This window comes from Piliocolobus tephrosceles, chromosome 3, assembly GCF_002776525.5.
Source record: "Piliocolobus tephrosceles isolate RC106 chromosome 3, ASM277652v3, whole genome shotgun sequence".
NCBI lineage: Eukaryota > Metazoa > Chordata > Mammalia > Primates > Cercopithecidae > Piliocolobus > Piliocolobus tephrosceles.
This window is the reverse complement of record NC_045436.1, coordinates 117065007-117087063: the sequence shown is the minus strand read 5'-3', so window position 1 is coordinate 117087063 and position 22057 is coordinate 117065007. Positions and strand designations below refer to the sequence as shown.

Sequence of the window (22057 nt, the reverse complement as noted above, 5' to 3'; positions counted from 1 at the left end):
ACTGAAATGATTTTTAGGGTATTTAAAGAGATAGCTTTTTTTTTTTTTTTCATTTTTCTCTTTTTCTCCTTTTGTGAACCAGAGACTGAATACTAGGATAGTCAAAAGCAACTACATATACAAGAAAAATTTGAAAGTCATTGTGCATGCTCCGGGAAAGGCACAGGCTCACAGAAGATCTGAGAAGACCTTAAGTTTACAGTTCAGCCTAATCTTTGGAAAAGAGGCAGCCTACAACAACTATAAACAAATAAACAGCAACAACAACAAAGCAAACAGCAAGCCTTGAGGAATGGGAGGAAATCTGATTTCGAGAGATACAACACTATTAGGTTCAGAAGCTCAGTTTAAAACCAAAAATCACAAGGAGCACAAAGGAACAGAAAAGTATGGTCCATTCAAAGGAAAAGAAAAAAACAATAGACACCATTCTTAAATAAGACCTAGTGGCAGTAGTAGCAGATCTACTAGATAAATACTTTAAAACAACTGTCTTAAAGATGTTTAAAGAACTAAGACACACATGGAGAAAGTCAAAAAAGTGGTATATGCAAAGAAATGAAAATATCAAGAAAGACAGAAAGAAAGAAACCAAAAAGAAATTCTGGAGTTGAAAAGGAAGCTAACTGAACTGGAAAATTCACTACAGGAATTCAAAGGCAGATTTGAGAAGGCAGAAAAATTATTAAACTTGAAGGTAGGACCATGGAAATACCAAGTCTGAGAAAGAAAAAAGATTGAAGGAAAGTGAACAGAGCCTGAAGGACCCGTGGAACACCATTAAGCAGACCAACACACATATTGTGAGAAATCCAGAAAGAGAAGAGAAAAAGGAGGAAGCAAAGAAAATACCTGAAGAAATAATAGCTACAAACTTCCCAAATTTGATGAAAGACATAAATATAAACATATAAGAAGCTCAATAAACTCCAAGTAGCATGAATTCAAAGAGACTAACACCAAGATACATTGTAATTAAATTGTTGAAAGACAAAGACAAAGAGAGAAATGATTCATCACATACAAGGGATCCTCAAGATAATCAGCAGATTTCTCAACAGAAACTTATAGATTCCAGAGGGAGTGGACTGATGTATTCAGAATGCCAAGAGAAAAAAAAAATTGTACACCAAGAATCCTAATTTGGCAAAACATCCCTTCAAAATTGAGGGAGAAGATATTTCTAGATAAATACAGGCTGAAAGAGTTCATTACCAGTATACCTTCTGAAATAAATACCAAAGACTTCTTTTGGTTGAAGTTGAAAAACCCATCTTAAATTTCATACAGAATCTCACAGGAACCCAAATCACCAAAACAAACCTGAAAAAAAAACCATAAAGCTGGAGGACTCACACTTCCTGATAACAAAACTTATTACAAAGCTACAGTAATCAAAATAGTGTTATATTAGCCTAAAGATAAACATATGCAGCAGTGGATTAGAATATATGCAAATAAACTGTTGCATATATGGTCAAATGATTTCCAAAAGGGGTGCCAAGACCATTCAATTGAGAAAAGACTGCCTTTTCAACAAATGGAGCTGGGAAAACTTGATATCCACATGCCCAAGGCATAAAGCTGGATCCTTACCTAGCAATATACACAAAAATTAATGCAAAATGGATCAAAGACCCAAATGTCAGACATAAAACTAAAAACTCTTGTTTAAAAAAAAAAATATATATATATATATGGCAGAAGCTTCACAACATTGAATTTTGCAATTGATCTCACATCAAAGGCACAGGGAACAAAAGAAAAAAATAAATTGGACTTTATGAAAATAAAAAGGCTTTTGTGTATCAAAAGACACTATTAACAGAGTAAAAAGGCAACACACAGAAAGGAAGAGAACACTTGCAAACCATATATCTGATAAGAGATTAATATCTAGAATATATAAACTCCTAAAACTCAACAACACAAAACAACCAGATTCAAAAATGAGCAAATGACTTCAGTAGACATTTCTCCAAAGAAAATATACAAGTGGCCAACAGGCACATGAAAAGATGTTCAACTTCACTAACCATTAGGGAAATGCATCTCAAAACTATAATAAGACACCACCCACCTCACAACCTTTAGGATGGCCACTATAAAAAAAAAACAGAAAATAACCAGTGTGTGAAAAAACTCAAACTCTGTGCACTGTTGGTAGGAATGCAAAATGGTATAGCTACTGATGTGCTTTGGCTGTGTCCCCACCCAAATCTCATCTTGAACTGTAATTCCCACAATTCCCACATGTCATGGGAGGAACCTAATGGGAGGTGATTGAATTATGGGGATGTGTCTTTCCTATGCTGTTCTCCTGATAGGGAATGATTCTCACGAGATCTGATAGTTTTAAACAATGGCAGTTTGCCTGCATAAGCTCTCTCTTTGCTGCCATCCACTTAAGATGTGACTTGCTCCTCCTTGCCTTCTGCCATGATTGTGAGGCTTCCCCAGCCACATGAAACTGTGAGTCCAGTTAAGCTTCTTTCTCTTGTAAATTACCCAGTCTCAGGTACATCTGTATCAGCAGCATGAAAATGGACTAACACAGTCAGGTGCTGCTGAAAAGATACCCAAAAATGTGAAAGCAACTTTGGAACTGGGTAACAGGCAGAGATTGGGACAGTTGAAAACAACAGGAAAATGTGGGAATGTTTGCAACTTCCTAGAGACTTGTTGAATGGTTTTGACCAAAATGCTGATAATGATATGGACAATGAAAGCCAAGCTGATGGAGATGAGGAATTTGCTGGAAACTAGAGCAAAGGTGACTCTTGTTATGTTTTAGCAAAGAGACTGGCAGCATTTTCAGCCTGCCCTAGAGATTTGTGGAACTTTGAACTTGAGAGACATGATTTCAGGTATCTGCTGGAAGAAATTTCTAAGCAGCAAAGCATTCAAGAGGTGACTTGGATGTTGTTAATGGCATTCAGTTTTATAAGGTAAGCAGAGCACAGAAATTTGGAAAATTTGCAGCCTGATAATGAGATAGGAAAGAAAATACCATTTTCTGAGAAGAAATTCAAGCTAGCTGTAGAAGTCTGCATAAATAACAAGGAGCCAAATGTTAATCCCCAAAACAATGGGGAAAATGTCTCCAGGGCATGTCAGAGGTCGTCACAGCAGCCCCTACCATCACATTCCCAGAGTTCTAGGAGGAAAACATGGTTTCATGGGCCAGACCCAGGGTTGTCACGCTGTGTGCAGTCTAGAGACTCATGGCCTGCATCCCAGATGCTCCAGCCATGACTAAAAGGGGTCAAGCATGGCCCATGACTTCAGAGGGTGCAAGCCCCAAGCCTTGGCAGATTCCACATGGTGTTGAGCCTGCAGGTGTACACGAGTCAAGTACTGAGGTTTGAGAACCTCCACCTAGATTTCAGAGGATGTATGGAAATGCCTGGATGTCCAGGCAGAAGTTTGCTGCAGGCGCAGCACTCTCATAGAGAATCTCTGCTAGGGCAGTGCAGGAGGGAAATGTCAGGTGGGAGCCCCTACACAGAGTCCCTACTGGGGTACCACCTAGTGGAGCTGTGAGAAGAGGGCCACCGTCCTCCAGACCCCAGCGTGGTATATCCACTAACAGCTTACACTATATGCCTGGAAAAGCTGCAGACACTCAACACCAGCCCATGATAGCAGCTGGGAGAAAGGCTGTACCCTGCAGAGCCACAGGGGTTGGAGCTGCCCAAGACCATGGGAAACCAGCTCTTGCATCAGCGTGACCCAGATGCGAGACCTGGAGTCAAAGGAATTCATTTTGGAGCTTTAAAATTTGACTGCCCTGCTGTATTTCGAACTGGCATGGGCCCTGTTGCCCCTTTGTTTTCGGCCAATTTCTCCCATTTGGAATGTCTGTATTTACCCAATGCCTATACCCACATTGTATGTAGGAAGTAACTAACTTGTTTTGATTTTATAGGCTCATAGGCGGAAGGGACTTGCATTGTCTCAGATGAGACTTTGGACTGTGGACTTTTGAGCTTATCTGAAATAAGTTAAGACTTTGGGGGACTGTTGGGAAGGCATGATTGCTTTTGAAATGTGAGGACATGAGATTTGGCAGGGGCCAGGGTAGAATGATATGGTTTGGCTGTGTTACCACCTAGATCTCATTTTGAATTATAGCTCCCCTAATCCCCACATGTCATGGGAGGTACTCAGTGAGAGGTAATTGAATCATGGGGATGGGTTTTTCCCATGCTGTTTTTGTGGTAGTGAATATGTCTCATGAGATCTGATGGTTTCACAAAGGGCAGTTCTCCTGCACATGTTCTCTTGCCTGCCACCATGTAAGGTGTGACTTTGTTCCTCCTTTGCCTTCCACCATGATTGTGAGGCCTCCCTAGCCATGTGGAACTGTGAGTCCATTAAACTTCCTTTTCTTTATAAATTAACCCAGTTTTAGTTATTTCTTCATAGCAACATGAAAATGGACTTATACCCTAAATGTTATTTGCTCCGTGTATGTATTCATATTTAGAATTACTACTCAAATTTAATTGTAGTTAAAATTATTAACTTTTAATCAGAAAGTATTCTAGTAAAATAGGTAAATTTTATGGTTAAACTTTCCTTAAACATGGATAATTACTGCACCTAATATACCAGGTTGTTGTGGAAATGAATAAACTAATACATGTGAAATACATGTCTCATCCTAAGAAGTATAAAACAAATGTTAACTATTGTTGTCATTATTTTATTGTTATCACTGTCAATCCATTATTAACAAAAAATCATAGTTTGACAATAAATTGTGTTCTGTTCTACCTGTATACCATTCTGGACCAGAATTTCAGATACTAGAAACTTCTTTTCATAGTTTTTCTGATTTTCCTAATGAATGTGACTACATGTGTAAATAAATGAGGAAAGAGATACTTGGGAGGCAAACTCCAAAGTATGACCCATGACTTCCTTTTCTCATTTCTGTCCTACATAATAAAGTTCTGATTGGGATAGACAAAAAGTGCTTCAGACACTCTAAAATATCAGCTGGAGATGAACAGACCAGAATTAGAAACACAACATCCACTAGAACCAAGGTCTCAACAGTCTTATTTCCAGTTTTTTTATTTCACTTAAAAACTTTACTTATTTGGAAACATACAGATTTTGTTGTTCTTTCTTTTCTTCTTCTGCTGCTGCTGGTAATGATACACACATTTGCTTTTCATGGTGTCTCTTTCTCTCAGAAAGATATATGTGTGAGAAAGCACATCATCATTAAAATATTTTCTCAATTTCAAAATAGGATTTGCAGTATAAATAAGCAAGTATTAAGAGGAAACTTCAAAATGTTCATGGAAAATGTGTATTATGAAAAACTATTGATAAATTTCTAAATTATTTTGCACCAAAATAAACTTGTACTAACTTATCACATGTCTGAACAGGTCTACTTTAAGGAACTAAGAGGAATAACATATAAACCTCTCTCTTTTGAAAATTACTCAGTCTCAAGTGTATCTTCATCAGCAGTGTAACGATGAACTAACACAGCTACCATGGGGAACAGTATGGCAATTTCTTTCCAAAAATTAAAAATAGAATGACCATATGATCCAGCAGTATCACTTCAGGGGATAAATTCAACTGAACTGAACACACAGTCTTGAAAAGATATGTGTACACTCATGTTAATGGCAGCATTATTCACAGTATCTAAAGTGTGAAAGCAATCCAAGTTATATAACAAGAGATAAATGAATACATAAAATGTGATACATACATACAATGGGATATTATACAGCCTTACAAAGTAAGGAAATTCTGACATATGCTTCAAAATGGATGAAATTTAAGGACATTATGCTAAATGCAATAAACTAGTCACAAAATGAAAAATATTATATGATTCCACTTATATGAAGTATTTAGAGAAGTCAAAATTATAGAAACAAAAAGTAGAATGGTGATTGTCAGAGGCTATAAGGAGGTAGAAATGGAAAGTAATTTCTTAATAGGCATAGCATTTCAGTTTAATAAAATGAAAATAATTCTGGAGATGGATGATAGTGATGGTTGCACAAGCATATGAATGTACTTAACACCACTGAACTGTATACTTAAAACATGATTAAGACAGTACATTTTATGTTATGTGTATTTTATCACAAAAAATACTGGAAGAAAAAGTAGGCTATTACAATCTAGATAGTACATCTCAAAACCTGTCAGGCTAATATATATATGTCTTATTTTTCAGTATGACTGAATCTGGAGTTAGATCTCAGTTCAATTATATATTACTGTTTCTTCAATCAATACATGAGAATTTTCAGAAATTATGGAAGATCTGAATCTGTTTACTGATACCTATTTAGGACGACAAAGCACCATAAAATTAATAATAATCTCTTCATACATTTAGTAGTAGTCTAGTATTGCTCAAAAATTAATCAACTCTTTTGAAAACAAAGTGTTTCAAACGTCTTGTTTTAGAGGCAGAGAATTCAGTCTACCTTAATAAAAAACAAAATTGATTTTTCAACCCCTTTTTTTCGCAATTTCATTGTTATAGAGTGACAACAGTGAAGTCTCCCTTTTAAATTGTATTTCTGATGAATCTCTCTATATTTCTAATAGTGTTAAATCATACAGCTTAATTTATTTCCAGTACTCTTTGAAGACAAGAGTTACACTTGACCAATCTCAGTTACCACAGCAATCAGTTTAACAACTTAATAGTAGTGCTTCAAAATGCTTTAACTTGGATCAGGATTTCTAGAACTGAGGATTCTTAAGTCAAACCTTGAGGCTGACTTTAGTTTTCAAGGAGGCTGTGACCTCAGGGCATGATTACATACAAAGGCACCATATCAATTCTGTGCTGTGCTTTTGTTCTTGTTTTAATTATAATTTACCCAGAAGAAAATATTTCAGATGTGCTCAAGCAATATTTTCACAGTCCTTAAAGCATTTCTTTAGTATCTTCAAAAACTTTCATTAGTTATAATGACATCATGGTTTTCATGGCATTGAAAAGAATAGAAAGCATTACTTTTCAGGCCAACAATAGAAAGAAAAAGTACTTCCCATGCCTCTTTTATTTTCTGTTTGTCCAGATCTATCCAAAAAGAAATGTGCAATTTTCCCTAATTTTTAACCATCTTTAATTTAATTTTTAAAAATTACTATATCAAAGAAGAGATATTTGGGAAAAACTATAATCAAATTGATGTATAAAAAAGAACAAACTGTGACTAGGTGGTACTTATAGTAATAAATAAACATGAATAATTTAATTTAACTACAAATAAATATTATTAAAAATATTATTTAAATTTGAAAACACTTTTGATTTTTTTTTTTTTGGTTTTCTACTTTAATCCAAGATCACATCCTTGGATATTCTTTATATAAGATAATTAGTCACAAAAGAGAAATATAGATTTTAAAAAATGAAAAAGGCTTGACATATATATGATTCTAGCCATATGAAAATTAGACATGAGATGTGAAAATGATCAAGCACTATGCCAAACCTTCCCCCTTCATCCTGAATAAGCATAAACTGCCTGCCTATTTGAAGAAGGAGGAAAGGTGGATGATGTATCCAATAGCTCAAACCTGGCATAGGCAAGCACACAAAACTAGGTACATTCCATCAGCTCTCGAGGGGCCACTGCTTGACCACACCTCAGGAAGATAGCAATGAGGTCAACACTGGTTCTTCCAGACTAATTAAACTGGAGGACTCTCATCATTCTTCATTCTGAAAGGGGCCAATGTCTGCTGCTTTGTTCCTACTCCCTGGAAATTAAAGGGTATGAGGGCTTTAAGCGTCTTCCAATTCTGCATTGCCAAAATAGCCTGGTGTTGGTACCTGCAGGTGAAACATTGCTTCAGTCCTTTATTCTTCAGACCTTCTAAGGTCTCAAATCAGCATGTAATCCATGAAGGCACAGCTATCTCTTCTGTCTCATCAATAACACACACAACACCTTCTGTGGATATCTTCCATGGGAGGAAGAGGTGAGAGGCAACAGGTCTTCAGATCAAGTTCTCTCATTAAAGCCGATATGCAAATGTCAACATGTCAAAATCAGCCCTCAAAAACTTTCTTTTCTAAATCCACTATAAATAGCTAAAAACTTATTGCCTATTTTTAGTATCAAACATTTCATTTACCAGATCAAGCTGTATCACAGCTCATAATCACCAGTCAAATGTTCTCAATTATAGGTATACTGGTTCATAATACTTTTTTAAATGGACTTTTTAAAAAAGTGCCTCTGCAGCTTGACTTACTAAAATAGGCATGGCAAGATTATGTTTTTGAAGGGATCAAATCACAGAGCAAAAGTCTTAAGGCAGGTAACTAGGGCTATTTTCCTTGTAACTTTGCAATTGCCCACAAAGACTTCATTTAGTCCTGCTCAAATTCCAACAAAGATAAAATGTCTCTGATATTAACCAGATGTGACTGTCAGATGTTTTAGAAGAGAGGCTCTCTTTATAGTTCCCAAATTGTGAACGTCAAGCTTCGAAAAACCCCTACCCTACCAGTTAAGATCTCTGTTAGATGCCTCAGGGAGCCCAACAGTGGTGTGAACTGAGGACAAGGCAGGAGGGAGAGTATTTTGACCAGACCTTTCCTGAGTTTATCCAATTTACACTCTATTTTATTAGATAATCTCTAGTGATTTCATTTGAAGGAAGAATTACAAACATTAAAAAAAAAAAAACTTTAAAAACCTCTGTCCTAGATAAACCCCCTTGATCTTAAAATCAGCCCACAAGGAAATCACTGAGCTAGGTAACCCAGTAGAGCCATTAGCTAGTCAGTTCTTCCACTCACAACCAGTTCCCTCTGATGACAGTCCAGAGGAATTAGCAAGGCGATACTGCTCTAGCAAGTTGAGAAAAATCCAGTTTCTTTAGATTATGAAACACATCACATAAAGCCTACTAACCAAAAAACCTTTATTTTGGCAAATTGTAGACCACAAAATATGACTGTGAGTTGCCACTACTCACAGGGGAGATTTTATGGTATTAGAGAGTAAATACCAGAACTCTGTGGGAGAAATCTATTTTCATCTGGGATTCTCAGCCAGAAGTGTCTTCCCAAGAAGTGTGTAAAATGCCTGCCATTGTCATGACTCCTGACCACCAGATTCTCATTTCAAAGGTGTAGAAGTAGAGAGGAAAAGCATATCAACACCCTCTAGCCAAAGATCACCAGAAGCACAACTTTAGTTAAGAAGCTGGGTTTATTACACGTTGCTGAGATGGAGAACGCACAGCAGAGGGAACCATGAGCATCTCAGTAAGAGACTGTTGAAAAGAACCTATTATTAACAGCATTTGGGCTTTGGTTGGGTAATTCTGAGAAAAGTCTAAAGAAGTAGGGCATTTTTCTAGATTGGATGCTGTCAGAAAGTGGGGACAGTTCTGCGATTGAATATCTCAATAATTCTTACCTATAATTAGGGCAGACTAGAGCAAGGATAAAGCTGTAATTGGTAAAGGATTAGCAGTCATGTATACATGATAATATTGACTGAGAACAGGAAAGGGTTAATGCTAGACAGAAAAAGACATTGTTCTTGATTGTTCACACTGGGTAGGAAGCATTGTCAATTCCTTTGTACAGGAAATCCTGTTGATTTCAGAAACTCATTGAGTAATATCTATGTCTAGATCATATTCCAGGCCATAGCTCCATACGTCACTCAAGGCATCCTTCTGTCCTCTTTGATAAAGCCAATGTTAAATTGCCTTTCATGCGATCATTTCATACAATTACCTGGAATAGGTGATTTCAGTTACATTTCTGATGTCCAGAGTGGGCGAAATCAGCTAAGTGTCACTGCCTGTTTCTCAAACTATCTATGGTGAAGAAACAGTTTATCTCCCCAGTCAGTTCCAGACTGGTATTTTTGTACATATAAAATAAATACAATTCGATGCATTAAAAACTAACTACTAGAATAAAGTGAAAAAAGACAGAAAACGCCAACCCATTTTTAAAACTGGTATTATTAGACCCAACAGACATACATTAACTGTCAAAATTGCTATAAAAGTTCCTAAACACTTCGCCTCACTATTGGTATTTGTCTTGTCACAAACCTGAGTCTACGTAGCACACTTCAGTAGCACTGGGGTTTTTTAATTAAATTAATCATTCTGTTAAATATATCTGGCGTGCTGCCCATTTCAAACTCACAGAGCATCTGACAAAGCAGCAGAAGAGAAAAAGAGAAGAAATTTCACTCATGGAGAGGGTCTTGCCATGCATTTCCCAACTTAGTGAGGAGTAAATACCTGCAGCTACTTCCTACGTGCAACAGCTTCAAAGAACACATGTAGAAAATTGAATCACTAGAATTCCTTCTATGCCAGTCCAATATTAATCTAATGAAATTGATTAAATTTCCCATGCAGGTAGGGTTTCAATGGCTTTAACTAGCTATACTCGATGGGCAGAGATTTTCTCATCCGTATTTTTAGGCCAGAAGGGGATATACATTCTATTAAGACAACTTGGATTTTATTATAACCCCAGAGCCTTCCAAGACAATGGCTTTATATGCCATCAGGTTAATTCTCTGGCATCGATGTTATCTCAGTATCCATGCTTCCCTCCGTAACGTCAAGAAGGCCAAGCCTAAATCCCTACACATAGCCAGTTAAAGGACTCAGGCACCTGCTGATCAGCCACATTTATCCACAATCTCATTCTCACCAATTAAACTTTGAAATGATCTCTTCTAAAGGTTTATCCGGTTCAAAGCAATTCTTCAATTTTAAGAAATCCTCCACAACTCAATGAAGCAACTACTGTGTTTTCCCTCAGTTTATTGATCTGCTTTCCTAAGCCTGCTTCTGATTCTGCACCATCTGCTTTCTTCCTCCTAGCACACAGCTGCTATGAGCTGGAAACTCTAGAAAAGGCTTCCATTTGTGCACGTCCAGATCCTCAGCACTGCCTAATAAGGCCAGACCCACCCTTTTCCTGATCAAACTCAACGTCTGGGCCACTTCTTTCTGCTGAAAAATTATGTTCCATTCATAAAATCTCTCCAGAAGATACCTTCTTTAATCATAATTTAAAGTAAACATAATTCATATACTATATAAAATAAATATATAAAAGTTATATATTTAATTATATATAATTATATAAATATTTACATATATTTTACGTGTGTGTGTGTGTGTGTGTGTTCTTTTACCAAACATTTTGGAAACTTACATTCTATGGCAAAACTTTACATTTCTGAGCTCCTTGAGGGTGTAACCATGATTATTTCTTTCACTATTTCACAGTGCCCAGAATAGTGCCCATAACCAGCTTCCTGCAAATTTTTTAAATTTATTAGTTAATGGATCAAAGAATGGAGCAAATGAATACTTGTACAAGTTTTATACACACACACATACACACATATATTACACTGACCTATACATGACATAGTTAACACCGTATCTTAAAAATGAGAAATTAAATCATTTCCATTCATATTTCATATCTATTTTCCTCTTCCTTGTATCAACTTGCTATTGCCCTATATTTCTATATCTATGATTAAATAATTTGACATGTACAGTAAGAAAAACACTGATTATCTGATCAGGTTTAAAAATCACTGCAATAATGCATTAAAATGATTTCCTTGCCTTTTGCCTGCCCTAAACTGATTTTCAAGCCAATATCCCAAGTTTCAAATCTTAATCGAGGAAATAAAAATTAAATAATTTCTTATGCTATAAAATTTTAAAATAACACTAAATTAAGATCTATACTCAAGATGGTGTACTTAAAAATGTTAATATATTTTATATAATTTATTTCCTTTTATGTCTTAGTATTGAATCATAGCTCTCTGAGTCAATATCTTGAATCTTGTTTAGTCTTCTAGAAAGTACTTTCTTATTGTTTTTATTCAATGATTTAAGTTAATCCAGTTCTATTCAACATTTTATGCAGAATGAGAGGAATCTGAGAGATTCTTTATGGCTTGGAACCCTAGAAGCTAGTCCAGCACCAACTGTGAAGTATAATCCTAAACTAGCGGTGTTCATGTTGCAGAAGTGGACCTGCTGCATGCATGCCACACAGTTCTCTGTGCTGGTTTTTACAATCCTACAGAACATCAAGAGTCAGTACAAGCTTGCAAAAATAAACTAAAACATGATGAACTCACCAGCACTTGGTAAAACATTGTATCTTAACTCCATTGGGTTGAAGTTATGCATAAAGAGGACAACGGCAGAATATTCAAGGTATCACAGGAGGATCAGCCAAGGTATTATAGAATAATTATAATCAGGAATGAAAGAAATATTTTGAGAACTCCGGGAAGCAGTGACAAAACAAAAGTAACAGCTCTGACCTCCCAAGAAACAGCAGCCTGATAACCACAGAAATAAAAATGGTTGCTCTTTTGTAACAAAGACTTGGAATCAGCTGTATATGGAAGTGGCGTAAACACTAACACGCCTTTCAAATAACAACTGGAGATACAAAACAAATAAAAACAGTTCACCTCTACAGAGTATGTACAGTAGGGCTGGTTACTATTGACCTCAACCACAAAACTGAAAAGCAACATATGGGTATTGAATTTGAAAATGAAAAATCAAAGCCACCACACAGAAAGTATTGCACCTTGTGTTCATAAAGTAATGCTATTTGGACAAATTCTGACAGAATCTGCTCATTTCCCACGTTAGCATTCTGTAAGGAAGCTAAATAATACTTTCAAAATATTTTCTTTATGAAGACATCCAAAGTTTCCACATAAGGAGTAAAATACTGTCATTTTGAAGGAACCTATGCTTTTTTGGAAAGTTTTCAGAACACTTCAAACAAAATAAGGAAATAAAATCCTCAAATGTAATACAAGGAAAAATATTAACCAAAAAAAATGCTTAAATATTTGTCTTTCGTTTCTTGGAATAATGTCGTCTTCACATTATTCCAAGAAACAAAATTGTCACAAGCCAAAATACACATCTTTGACAGCAAAATGCTTTCTAGTGTCTTTTTCTGAACTTAAAATGTAACATAACAATGAAGCCTCCTTTCCATCTCCACCTTCCAAACTATGCAGAAGCCATGGCTGCACTCCCAGCACCTGCAAACTCATATGCCCAAAACGGAAGGAGCCTTACCAGACCATCACAGTTGCTGATGGCAACAGAGGTTCCTGGAATATCCACGATGTCACCAACATAAGCACAGTTAGTCTGCAAAGGCTCTGTTTTCCGGATTCTATCCGTAGCACTTCCTGGCTGATGGTTGTTAATGGGATCGGTTATATTCCCAGGCACCAGAGATGTCTCATGCCACTCCACAACAGCCCCAGGAGCTACTAGTTGAGTGTTGGGCTTTAGTCGCAGATGAAAATCTTTTCCAAATGCTGTGATATTAAAAAACAACTGCTCAGAGCTGGAAGACACGTCCCTCGCTGACCTCTTTTTGTGATTCGCAGAAAGAGTATGGGAGAGATAGCGTCCTTCTAGATTTGTGCTGACTGGAGTCACCAGCTCATACTCTCTATATCTCTTTATTGGTAAATCTGTGGGGTAAAAAACGGAATTGTCAAACCCTGCATAATAAGAGAACACAGGAGAACATAACACGGACAAAAAGTGCCCACCTCACAAGACCATACCTCAATGTGCATAATATAGACATTCCTGAATCAGCTCATAAATATAAAATTTTGAGAACAAAAATCATTTCTCAAACACACTTAAGTAACCCTGTGTTCAATGAGCCATTTTTAAATTAAAACAGTATTAAAATTACATTGTAAATATTCACATCTCATTAACACATTTGCAAACACAAATATAATGTGTCCATAAACTATAAATGGCTTGCTTAAAATCAAGGCATACCCTCAATTAATTTATTATTGGCATAACTGGCATCTGCTAAAAACTTTTAACAAGGTTATTATGTAAAAAAAAAAAAAAAATTCTGATTGTTTTCATTTTTTCCCTGTAGAAATCCTGGAATTTAGACTAATTACAATAACTACATTACATGAGTCTGTAATGTATATACTGTAGCTTACAATGCTGTAATTTTTACACATTTTTTCCACCATAACAACCCTAACAACCATACTTCACAGGTGAGAAAACTGAGATTTAGGGGTAGGAGGTCCTATATCCAAGGTCAAACAACTGCAAAGCCTGAATATAAATCCAAGTGTTACTCCTAAGCCCATATATTCTATCCTACCATGCTTTCCTCCATAAACCTCCATTTTTAGAAAACTAGAAGAATGGGTAAAGAAGACATAATAGTCTTTAAATCAAATATGCAGGTACCAGTTAGTCAAGAGGGAACAGTATTCTCATTTTGTGCCTTATTCCTTAAGTGGGACAGATATCTATTTGAATACAAAAGTGTATTTGGGACCCACCTTACAATATGGGTAGCCACTTACATGTTACGCTGAATTTCACAATTAGCACTTAATTCCCCTGGCTTAGCCAAATATGACTATTTTGTCTATCAAAATGCAAACACCCTTGGGAAAGAGAACAGATTACAGGAACCATTATAGGAATGATTTTAAGACCACAGGACAATGGATACTAGAGAAGGAAATAAGCAGCAGGGCAGTAAGGTTAAAAAAAAAAAAAAAAAAAAAAAAAGGCGGCGGCATAGGAAGAGAAAACTAAAAACATGAACTAAAATGTTTCCCACTTTCACAATTCTAGCCTTACGCTAATCCTATAGTGTGTTAGAGTGCCCTAAAAAATGATATGATTCACAAAAACTCCTCACCTATGGAAATCACAAGTTTTGTCATCCAATAATGTATTTAGAGCATGAGATCTGTAAAGGAACCTACATCTTATGCTCATAAAGTATTCTTGCAGAATCACTGTTTTCATTATTTTCCTGCTTTTTAAAAACCTCAGGCAATATGTGAAATACCAGAAGACAAATAAAGGTGTTTACTTGTGCAACATATTAATTCTTTCTGTGCATGTTTGTTATAATTATGCCTGTTAAAATTACCAATGTATTTAAATGAACTATCTCATTTTATTAAATGAATACAAGAAACACTTGTAAATATTTACTAGCCAAAGAAGTAGTGAGGACTGTAGTATGAGTCAAGTGAAGCCTGATTCCAAAACTGGTGGCCAGACAGTGCAATCCCTGCTGAACTAGACTAGGCACCAGCAGAAACACAGACTTGGCCTTCCAAGAAGGTTGTGAGGAAGATTTAGTCTTCCTCCATGGTGAATACTTTTATAAACTCTAGTTTAGAGAGAAAAAACAACTCAACATTTAAGAGAATGAGCACAATTGTCACGGGTGCAGAGTGACAAGAGTGGAAAGTTTCCAAAGTAAGGAGAGGAATCAAGCTCTTGTATGTGTACTGACAAAATCTAGCCCAAATTAACTATAAATGTCTTAAAGATAAATAACTCCCCACTCAACTTGGTACTCCCAATATCATCATACAAGATTTTTTATGTGTCAGGGTGTCTTGTCAGTTGGATTTGTTTGATGCATATTAAGTTAGTAATACAGGTAACCAGAGAACATTGGCCTTGTCTAAGCTGCTACACACACTGACTTACAAGACACATTGTCCAGGCCCATGAGTGTCTGGCTGTCCCAATAATCTCAGTGATGGCTTTTTCTCTAACCATCGGTTGACTGTTTCAAGGGAAAGAGGAAGCAGTGCTTAATTTCAGTGTATGGATTTCCCAATTTCACTGAAGGGAATTCACACAACTAAAGTCTAAATCTGTATATTGTACTGATGCCTGGATTAAGTGACTAGAGAACAAGAACATTTAGAAAAATACAGGGAGGCTTCTTCATACCCAAGAGGATACTCAGCGGCTTATACATACAGTAAGCCATACATCCTAGATGTATGTTCCATTTTTCCACTGTCAGGTAATATGTTCTAAATTTTTATTCAAAATAAGAATGGTATGTTTCTATAAAGCTTTATTTTCTCTAATGCTAAATAATAAATCATTTCTAAAAAGTACACATAATAAACATTTCTTTCTTTTTTTTTTGAGACAGAGTTTTTGCTCTTGTTGTCCAGGCTGGAGTGCAATGGTGCGAACTCGGCTCACCGCAACCTCCACCTCCTAAGTTCAAGCAATTCTCCTGCCTCAGCCTTCCCAAGTACCTGGGATTATAGACATGTGCCACCAAATCAGGCTAATTTTGTGTGTGTATGTGTGTTTGTTTGTTTTTTTAAGTAAAGATGGAGTTTCTCCATGTGGGTCAGGCTGGTCTCGAACTCCCGACCTCAGGTGAATCGCCCACCTCGGCCTCCCTAAACATTTCTTAAATTAAATGCTTGAATGAGCCATTTTTCTATTGGGAATTAAGGTAATGAGGAAAAAGATATGATTGGCAACCCTCTGGATTACCATCTCCTGGGTGGTAGTTAATGGAACTGACAAAGGAACTACCCAGTCACCTGCTATTTATTAGCAGAAAAAGCTCCAAGCTCTATGATTTGTGTTTGAGAATATATCATCTCTAATACAACAATCACAGTAGGTAAAACCTATAACCCCTATTTTATAAATGAGAAAGCAGACCTAGAAGGCTTGACACATACAAGCAAAGAGCCAAAGGAAAATTCCAATTCTCATCATTTTGACTCTGAAGCCCATGCTCCTATGCTCTCATTCACTTCTGAATAGATGCAGCATCTTGCTGTCAAATTCTAATTTAAGATCTGATTTATAAAAGAGAACTACCACAAGAATTACAACGTTCTACCCACCTGCAGCCAGTCAACCAATTTTTCCTCTAGTATAGCATCAAACATTTCTGCAAAAGACTCTTAATTTCTAGGTTTTGGAGGGAGAAACTGGGAGGAGGGGCAGAAGCTCAAAACAATCAAAAGCATTTTAATTTCAGATTACAATCACAGAAGTAAACCAAATTATATCCAACGTTCATTTACTGCACTTATAATTTTCACATTTTACAGGCCCAACTACTTTCACAAAGCAGGAAAGCCTATGGTTATTGAATGAACTGCAGAGTCAGAAAGCAATTAAGTTGGGTCCACTTGGGATCTTCAGCAAATTCTTTATTTTCTCTTAGGCTTGTTCCCTCAACTGCTAACTGGAAGTTAGTGACAGTTCCAACTTCATAAGTTTGGTGAGAGTTTTACATAAGATCATGTAGAAGATTCAATAAATATCAGCTATTACTAATTTAAGTGTAAGTTAGCCACTCATTAAAATAATGTTGTAGTTCAACTTTAAAGTTAGAAACTATAAAATTGTTAGCTGAGGTGGCTGAGGGGCCACAGTAATAGGTATGTGAAGGTTTTTGTGGGCCATAAGTTCCACAGGCACAGAGGACTATAAATTCTATTACGGGTAGCTTATTACTCAAACATGACCCAATGCAGTGATTTAGCCACAACCCACTGCTATCAGTGCACATATAGTCCATCTCCCTCCTAGTACTATGGATGAATTGTCTGGCATCTCATCTAAGAGTAAACCCTCTACTAGTGCACAACATTCTAGCCCTTCTTGCCTTTTCAAGAACAACTGCCTTTTCAGCAATGTCCTCTCTCTTTCCTCATCAAGTTTCCCCACATAACTAGACCATTCCCACCAACAGATAAAGAAGTTGACATCCTATCTCCCATCTTTGACAAAAAAATATTTTGGATGACACCCCTTCCTCTAGGTAATTTTTTCACTCCCCTTGAGGGCAAAAAGCTTCAGAACATTGACTCTATTAGATGTCTCCAATTCCACTCTTTCCATGCTTATTCCTTCTTGAACACATTCCAATTAGTTTCTTTTGGAGTCACGAGTGATCACATGTTGCTGAAGTCAATGGCCAAGAATTGATCTTTTTACTTTTCATATCAGGAGCACCTGACCCAGTTTATTTTTCTTTCCTTCTCAAAATATTTTCTTTATTTAGCTTCCAGGTCATCATTCTCTCCTTACCTCACTGGTCTCACCTTCTCATTCTCCTTTACCGGTGTCCCAGTGTTTCCATGGCCTGGAAACAATAAAATGTCACAAGACCTGATCCATGGACTCTTCTCTTCTGTGTCTGCCCTCTGGAGCTGGTGAGCTCCTCCTATCTTAAGACCGGATGCCTTCACAATTGTGTATCTCCAGCCCCAGTTTCAGCTGTGAGCTTTTCTCTAGTAAATCCAGTTGCTTATGGAGTCCTACAATGTAGATATTCACAAGGCACCTCAACTTATCATTTCCAAACGTACACTCCCAATCTTTCTGCTCTCATATCTGCTCCTCCTTTCCCATGTCAGTAAGTAGCAACTCTATACTTTCAGTTACTCAGAGCAAAAATTTGATTAAAACCATCCTTAACCCTTCATGTACTACAAACTCAATCTTTTACCAATTTTGTTGATCCTAGCTTCCATATACATCCAGATTCTGACCACTCCTCACTACCTCCTTGCTACTACTGTAGTCCGAGCCATCATCATGTCAATTTTGAATGTGCTTCTAAACTGTTCTCCTTGCTTCTGCTCTTCCCCTTAATGGATTATCCTCAAAATAGAGTCAGAATAATTAAAGTGTCACATCTTATCACTCTTCTCCTCAAACTCATCCCACTCAAAGTAAAATGGCTCACAAAGTCCCAGGGCTTGAAGCTGGAGATTCTCACATCTCAAAGTTTTTGTACTTGCTGATTCCTCTGCCAAAGGATCTTCTTCTCAGCTGCCTGGCTTAGTCTCTCAATTGCTTCAGACCTTTGCTTTAATGTGACCCTCTCAGTGAAGTCTTTCCTGACCACCAGCAACCATCTTACTCTCTGTTCCCCTTCTGTGTTTTATCTTTCTCCATAAATCTTGTCACCATCTGACATCTTATAAATTTTACTTATATATTTATTTATATATTTTTATATCTACCAGCATATATACTTCATGAAGGCAGGAGATTTTATCTGTTCTCTTCACCTCATTTCCCCACTGCCTAAAAAAGAACTTGAAGTTACTCAATAAACATCCATGAATGAAGAAATGAAGAAATGAGTGAACGAAAGAGAGCAGTTTGAGCCAGAAGGGGTATGTGAAATTAGCAGGCATCTTCTTTTGGCTAAATAGTCATTTTATCACCAAGTCATTAATGACGGCAAACTGCACAAGCCATTTACCTCTAAAGCCAGAATTTTGCTTGCAAAGCTTGTGTATATTTCTCACAGTTCCTGCTGCCCTATAAACCAAACATTTCTTAGTATCCAGGTCTTACCTTTTAAGCTACCAAAAACAAGAAATGGATCTAATCATTAAAACAGACCTCCTGTAAGACAGACACAGAGCTCCGCATTCTTAGGAGCAGGCAGCAGGAGATTAGCCCCCACTCTGCAACCTCTTTGGATATTCACAGAATTTTAACTATACAGGTCAAAAATTTAAAAGAGCCAAAAGTCAGGGTCCCTAATCTCTGCTCTTTCTTACAGTTCAGGCATCTCAAGTAGATGGGATTATTTTTTCTCAAGTTAGTGGTAGAGAGCCTTTAATCTGCTCCTGCTCTCTGAAGAAAGGTTTTTCTCTGAGTACTCCAAGCTTCTCTCTATCCCTTCACTCACCCTTCCTGGTGAAAAAGAGTGAATTATGTGGTTGGGAAGTCTGGGAAGCATAAGAAATTTGCAAACCTCAGCACCTCCTCCTCATTCTGCTTCCTGGGAATGAGCCTGATAAGGGATACATGTTCTCCTTAGCCAGGGGCAGCCCTGCTCTGGACTGGTGAGGCCTGACAAGCACAGGGTGGAGTATTGGTAACCAGTGCACTTGCTTGTCAAAAGTGGGAGCCTCATTCTCCACTGCAGCCTTTTCTGTAAAAGATATTTTCTTTTTACCTACCTCTTTAGTTTTTCTATTTCTCAACTTGTTCAGAAGCTAAGCAAGCAAGCAGAGTATTTTTTATTCAGGATCTCCTCAGTAACTTCAACTACCCCCAAGACAAACTGTTGTCACATCTCCACTGGCAGCCTAATTATAATGTAAAAAAATTTCTTGCCAAAGAATTCTCTTTTATCTAAATTTCTCACTCTAGAGTTTGATGTAATGTCTTCTTCCTCCTTGTACTGTGTAAAATAACCACATTTTTATATATATGTGCATGACTGTATTTGTGATATGCATATAAATTTGTGCAGACATATGCAGTTAATATGCACAACCCACATCAAAAGCTTTAAAAGAGGCGGTGTTCTTTGTTTCAATACACTTAAACATTTTTTACTTTCTATGTTAATGTCAACCATGTTAGATTTTCCAAGTGGTTTTCAAACTTTAATCATTATCCCTTTACACATATCTGTGTTTTAGCATGATACCCTGCACATAGTAAACCCTCAATAAATATAGATTAAAAGAAAAGTTCCCTTAAACTATAACCTGAACGGCTCTGTTCTGTATTGAGAATAACTTGTCTTACTCTCTCTTCATCCTTAATATATCTAAACCAATCTGAATGTTCACCTATTTAGCTTGTCCTCCTGACTTCACTATTTCTGTTCATGAAGTGCTGATTCTCCCAAATCAGGCTAGAGAGCTATTTTATACATGTCTTATAACTTTCCCCTATATGACATCATTCAAGTCCTACTGCTTTTTCTTTAGCAATTTCTCTCAAACTAACCCATTTTCTTCTAATCGCTTTTAAGATCTCATCACCTCACACTGAAAAGTTGCAAGTACCAAGTCCAAATTCCCCACACAGAATTTCTCACTACTAAATGTTATATAAATTATACCAAAATACTGTCTAAATTGCTGTAAGGAAAATTATTTTAAAGGTCCAGATTGAAAATACTTAGGTTCTACCACTTACTACCTTAGTGATTTGGGTCACTACATTAGTTCTTATCTGTAAATTACAGGTAATAGTATTAACTTCATAGGCTTGTTGTAAAATTTCAATGAGCTAATCAATTCACAGTGCTAACAACACTGTCTGGCACATAGTAAATATTCAATAAATGCTGGCAATTAATGTCACTATGTTATTCCATCTAACTAGCCTCAATAGCTCACCATAAATACTTTAGGGTAAAAGATAAAGATTCACAAAATCTGTATAAAGTAGAAAACAGAAAATCAGAGACTAAGTAACTTAACCCAAATAAAAACGTAGGTTTTGTATTTTAAAGCCCTCTGCACTCTGCCCCTTATTTCTTTTCAATATCATCTCTCATATTAGCCTACTGAAACATTCTGTCTAACGTGCTCACAAGACCTGGCTTAAGCATGCCCACCTTCACAGCCCCACTCTGCAGCATCACTACAGTAGAGGACCGCTGTTTTCTCTCCACCAAGGCAAACTGAATTTGGCCCCCAAGGCCTATCTCAAGCCCTATCTTTTCCAAGAAACCTTCCTGGTAACTTATCCACAGAGTACAGACCTCCTGGCCTGAGCCTCCATAGTACTCCCTGTCAAGTCATTTAACAAAAGCAATGTCTGTACAAAAGTTTTTTAAAAATCTCTGTGGGAGAAGAGTTACATGCTTATGTTTCATCCTTTCAGAAACTATAAGCTCTTTGGGACAGAAGTATAATACCTTAACTGTGTTCAAATGCTTGATATGGTTTGGATCTGTGTCCCCACTGAAATCTCACGTCAAATTGTAATCTCCACACGTTAGAGGAGAAGCCTGGTGGGGGTGATTGAATCATGGGGGTGGACCTCCCTTTTGCTAGTCTCGTGACAGTGAATGAGTTCTCATGAGATATGGTTGTTTAAAGATGTGTAGCACTTTCTCCTTAGGTCCCTCTCTCCTGCTGCCACATGAAGAAGTGCTTGCTTCCCCTTCACCCTTCCACGATGACTGTAACTTTCCTGAGGTCTCCCCTGGCATGCCTCCTGTATCGCCTGTGGAATTGTGATTCCATTAAACCTCTTTTCTTCATAAATTACCCAGTCTCAGGTAATTCTTTACATCAATGGCAAAACCCACAATTACTTTTGCACCAACCTAAGAGCAGTATGAGAACAGACTAATACATAGCCTTAGTGTACACTACAGGAAGGAAGGAAGGAAGGAAGGAAGGAAGGAAGGAAGGAAGGAAGG

General features: G+C 37.0%; 1 protein-coding gene across 1 annotated transcript in view; it reads right to left on the bottom strand.

Annotated features, from left to right (window-relative positions):
• ADAMTS3 (ADAM metallopeptidase with thrombospondin type 1 motif 3) overlaps positions 1-22057 on the bottom strand; it is a 279272-nt gene that overhangs the window by 244048 nt on the left and 13167 nt on the right. The window contains exon 3 of the mRNA XM_026446914.2: positions 13138-13544. Coding sequence (XP_026302699.1) covers positions 13138-13544 — 407 coding nt within the window. The remainder of the gene's footprint in view (positions 1-13137; positions 13545-22057) is intronic.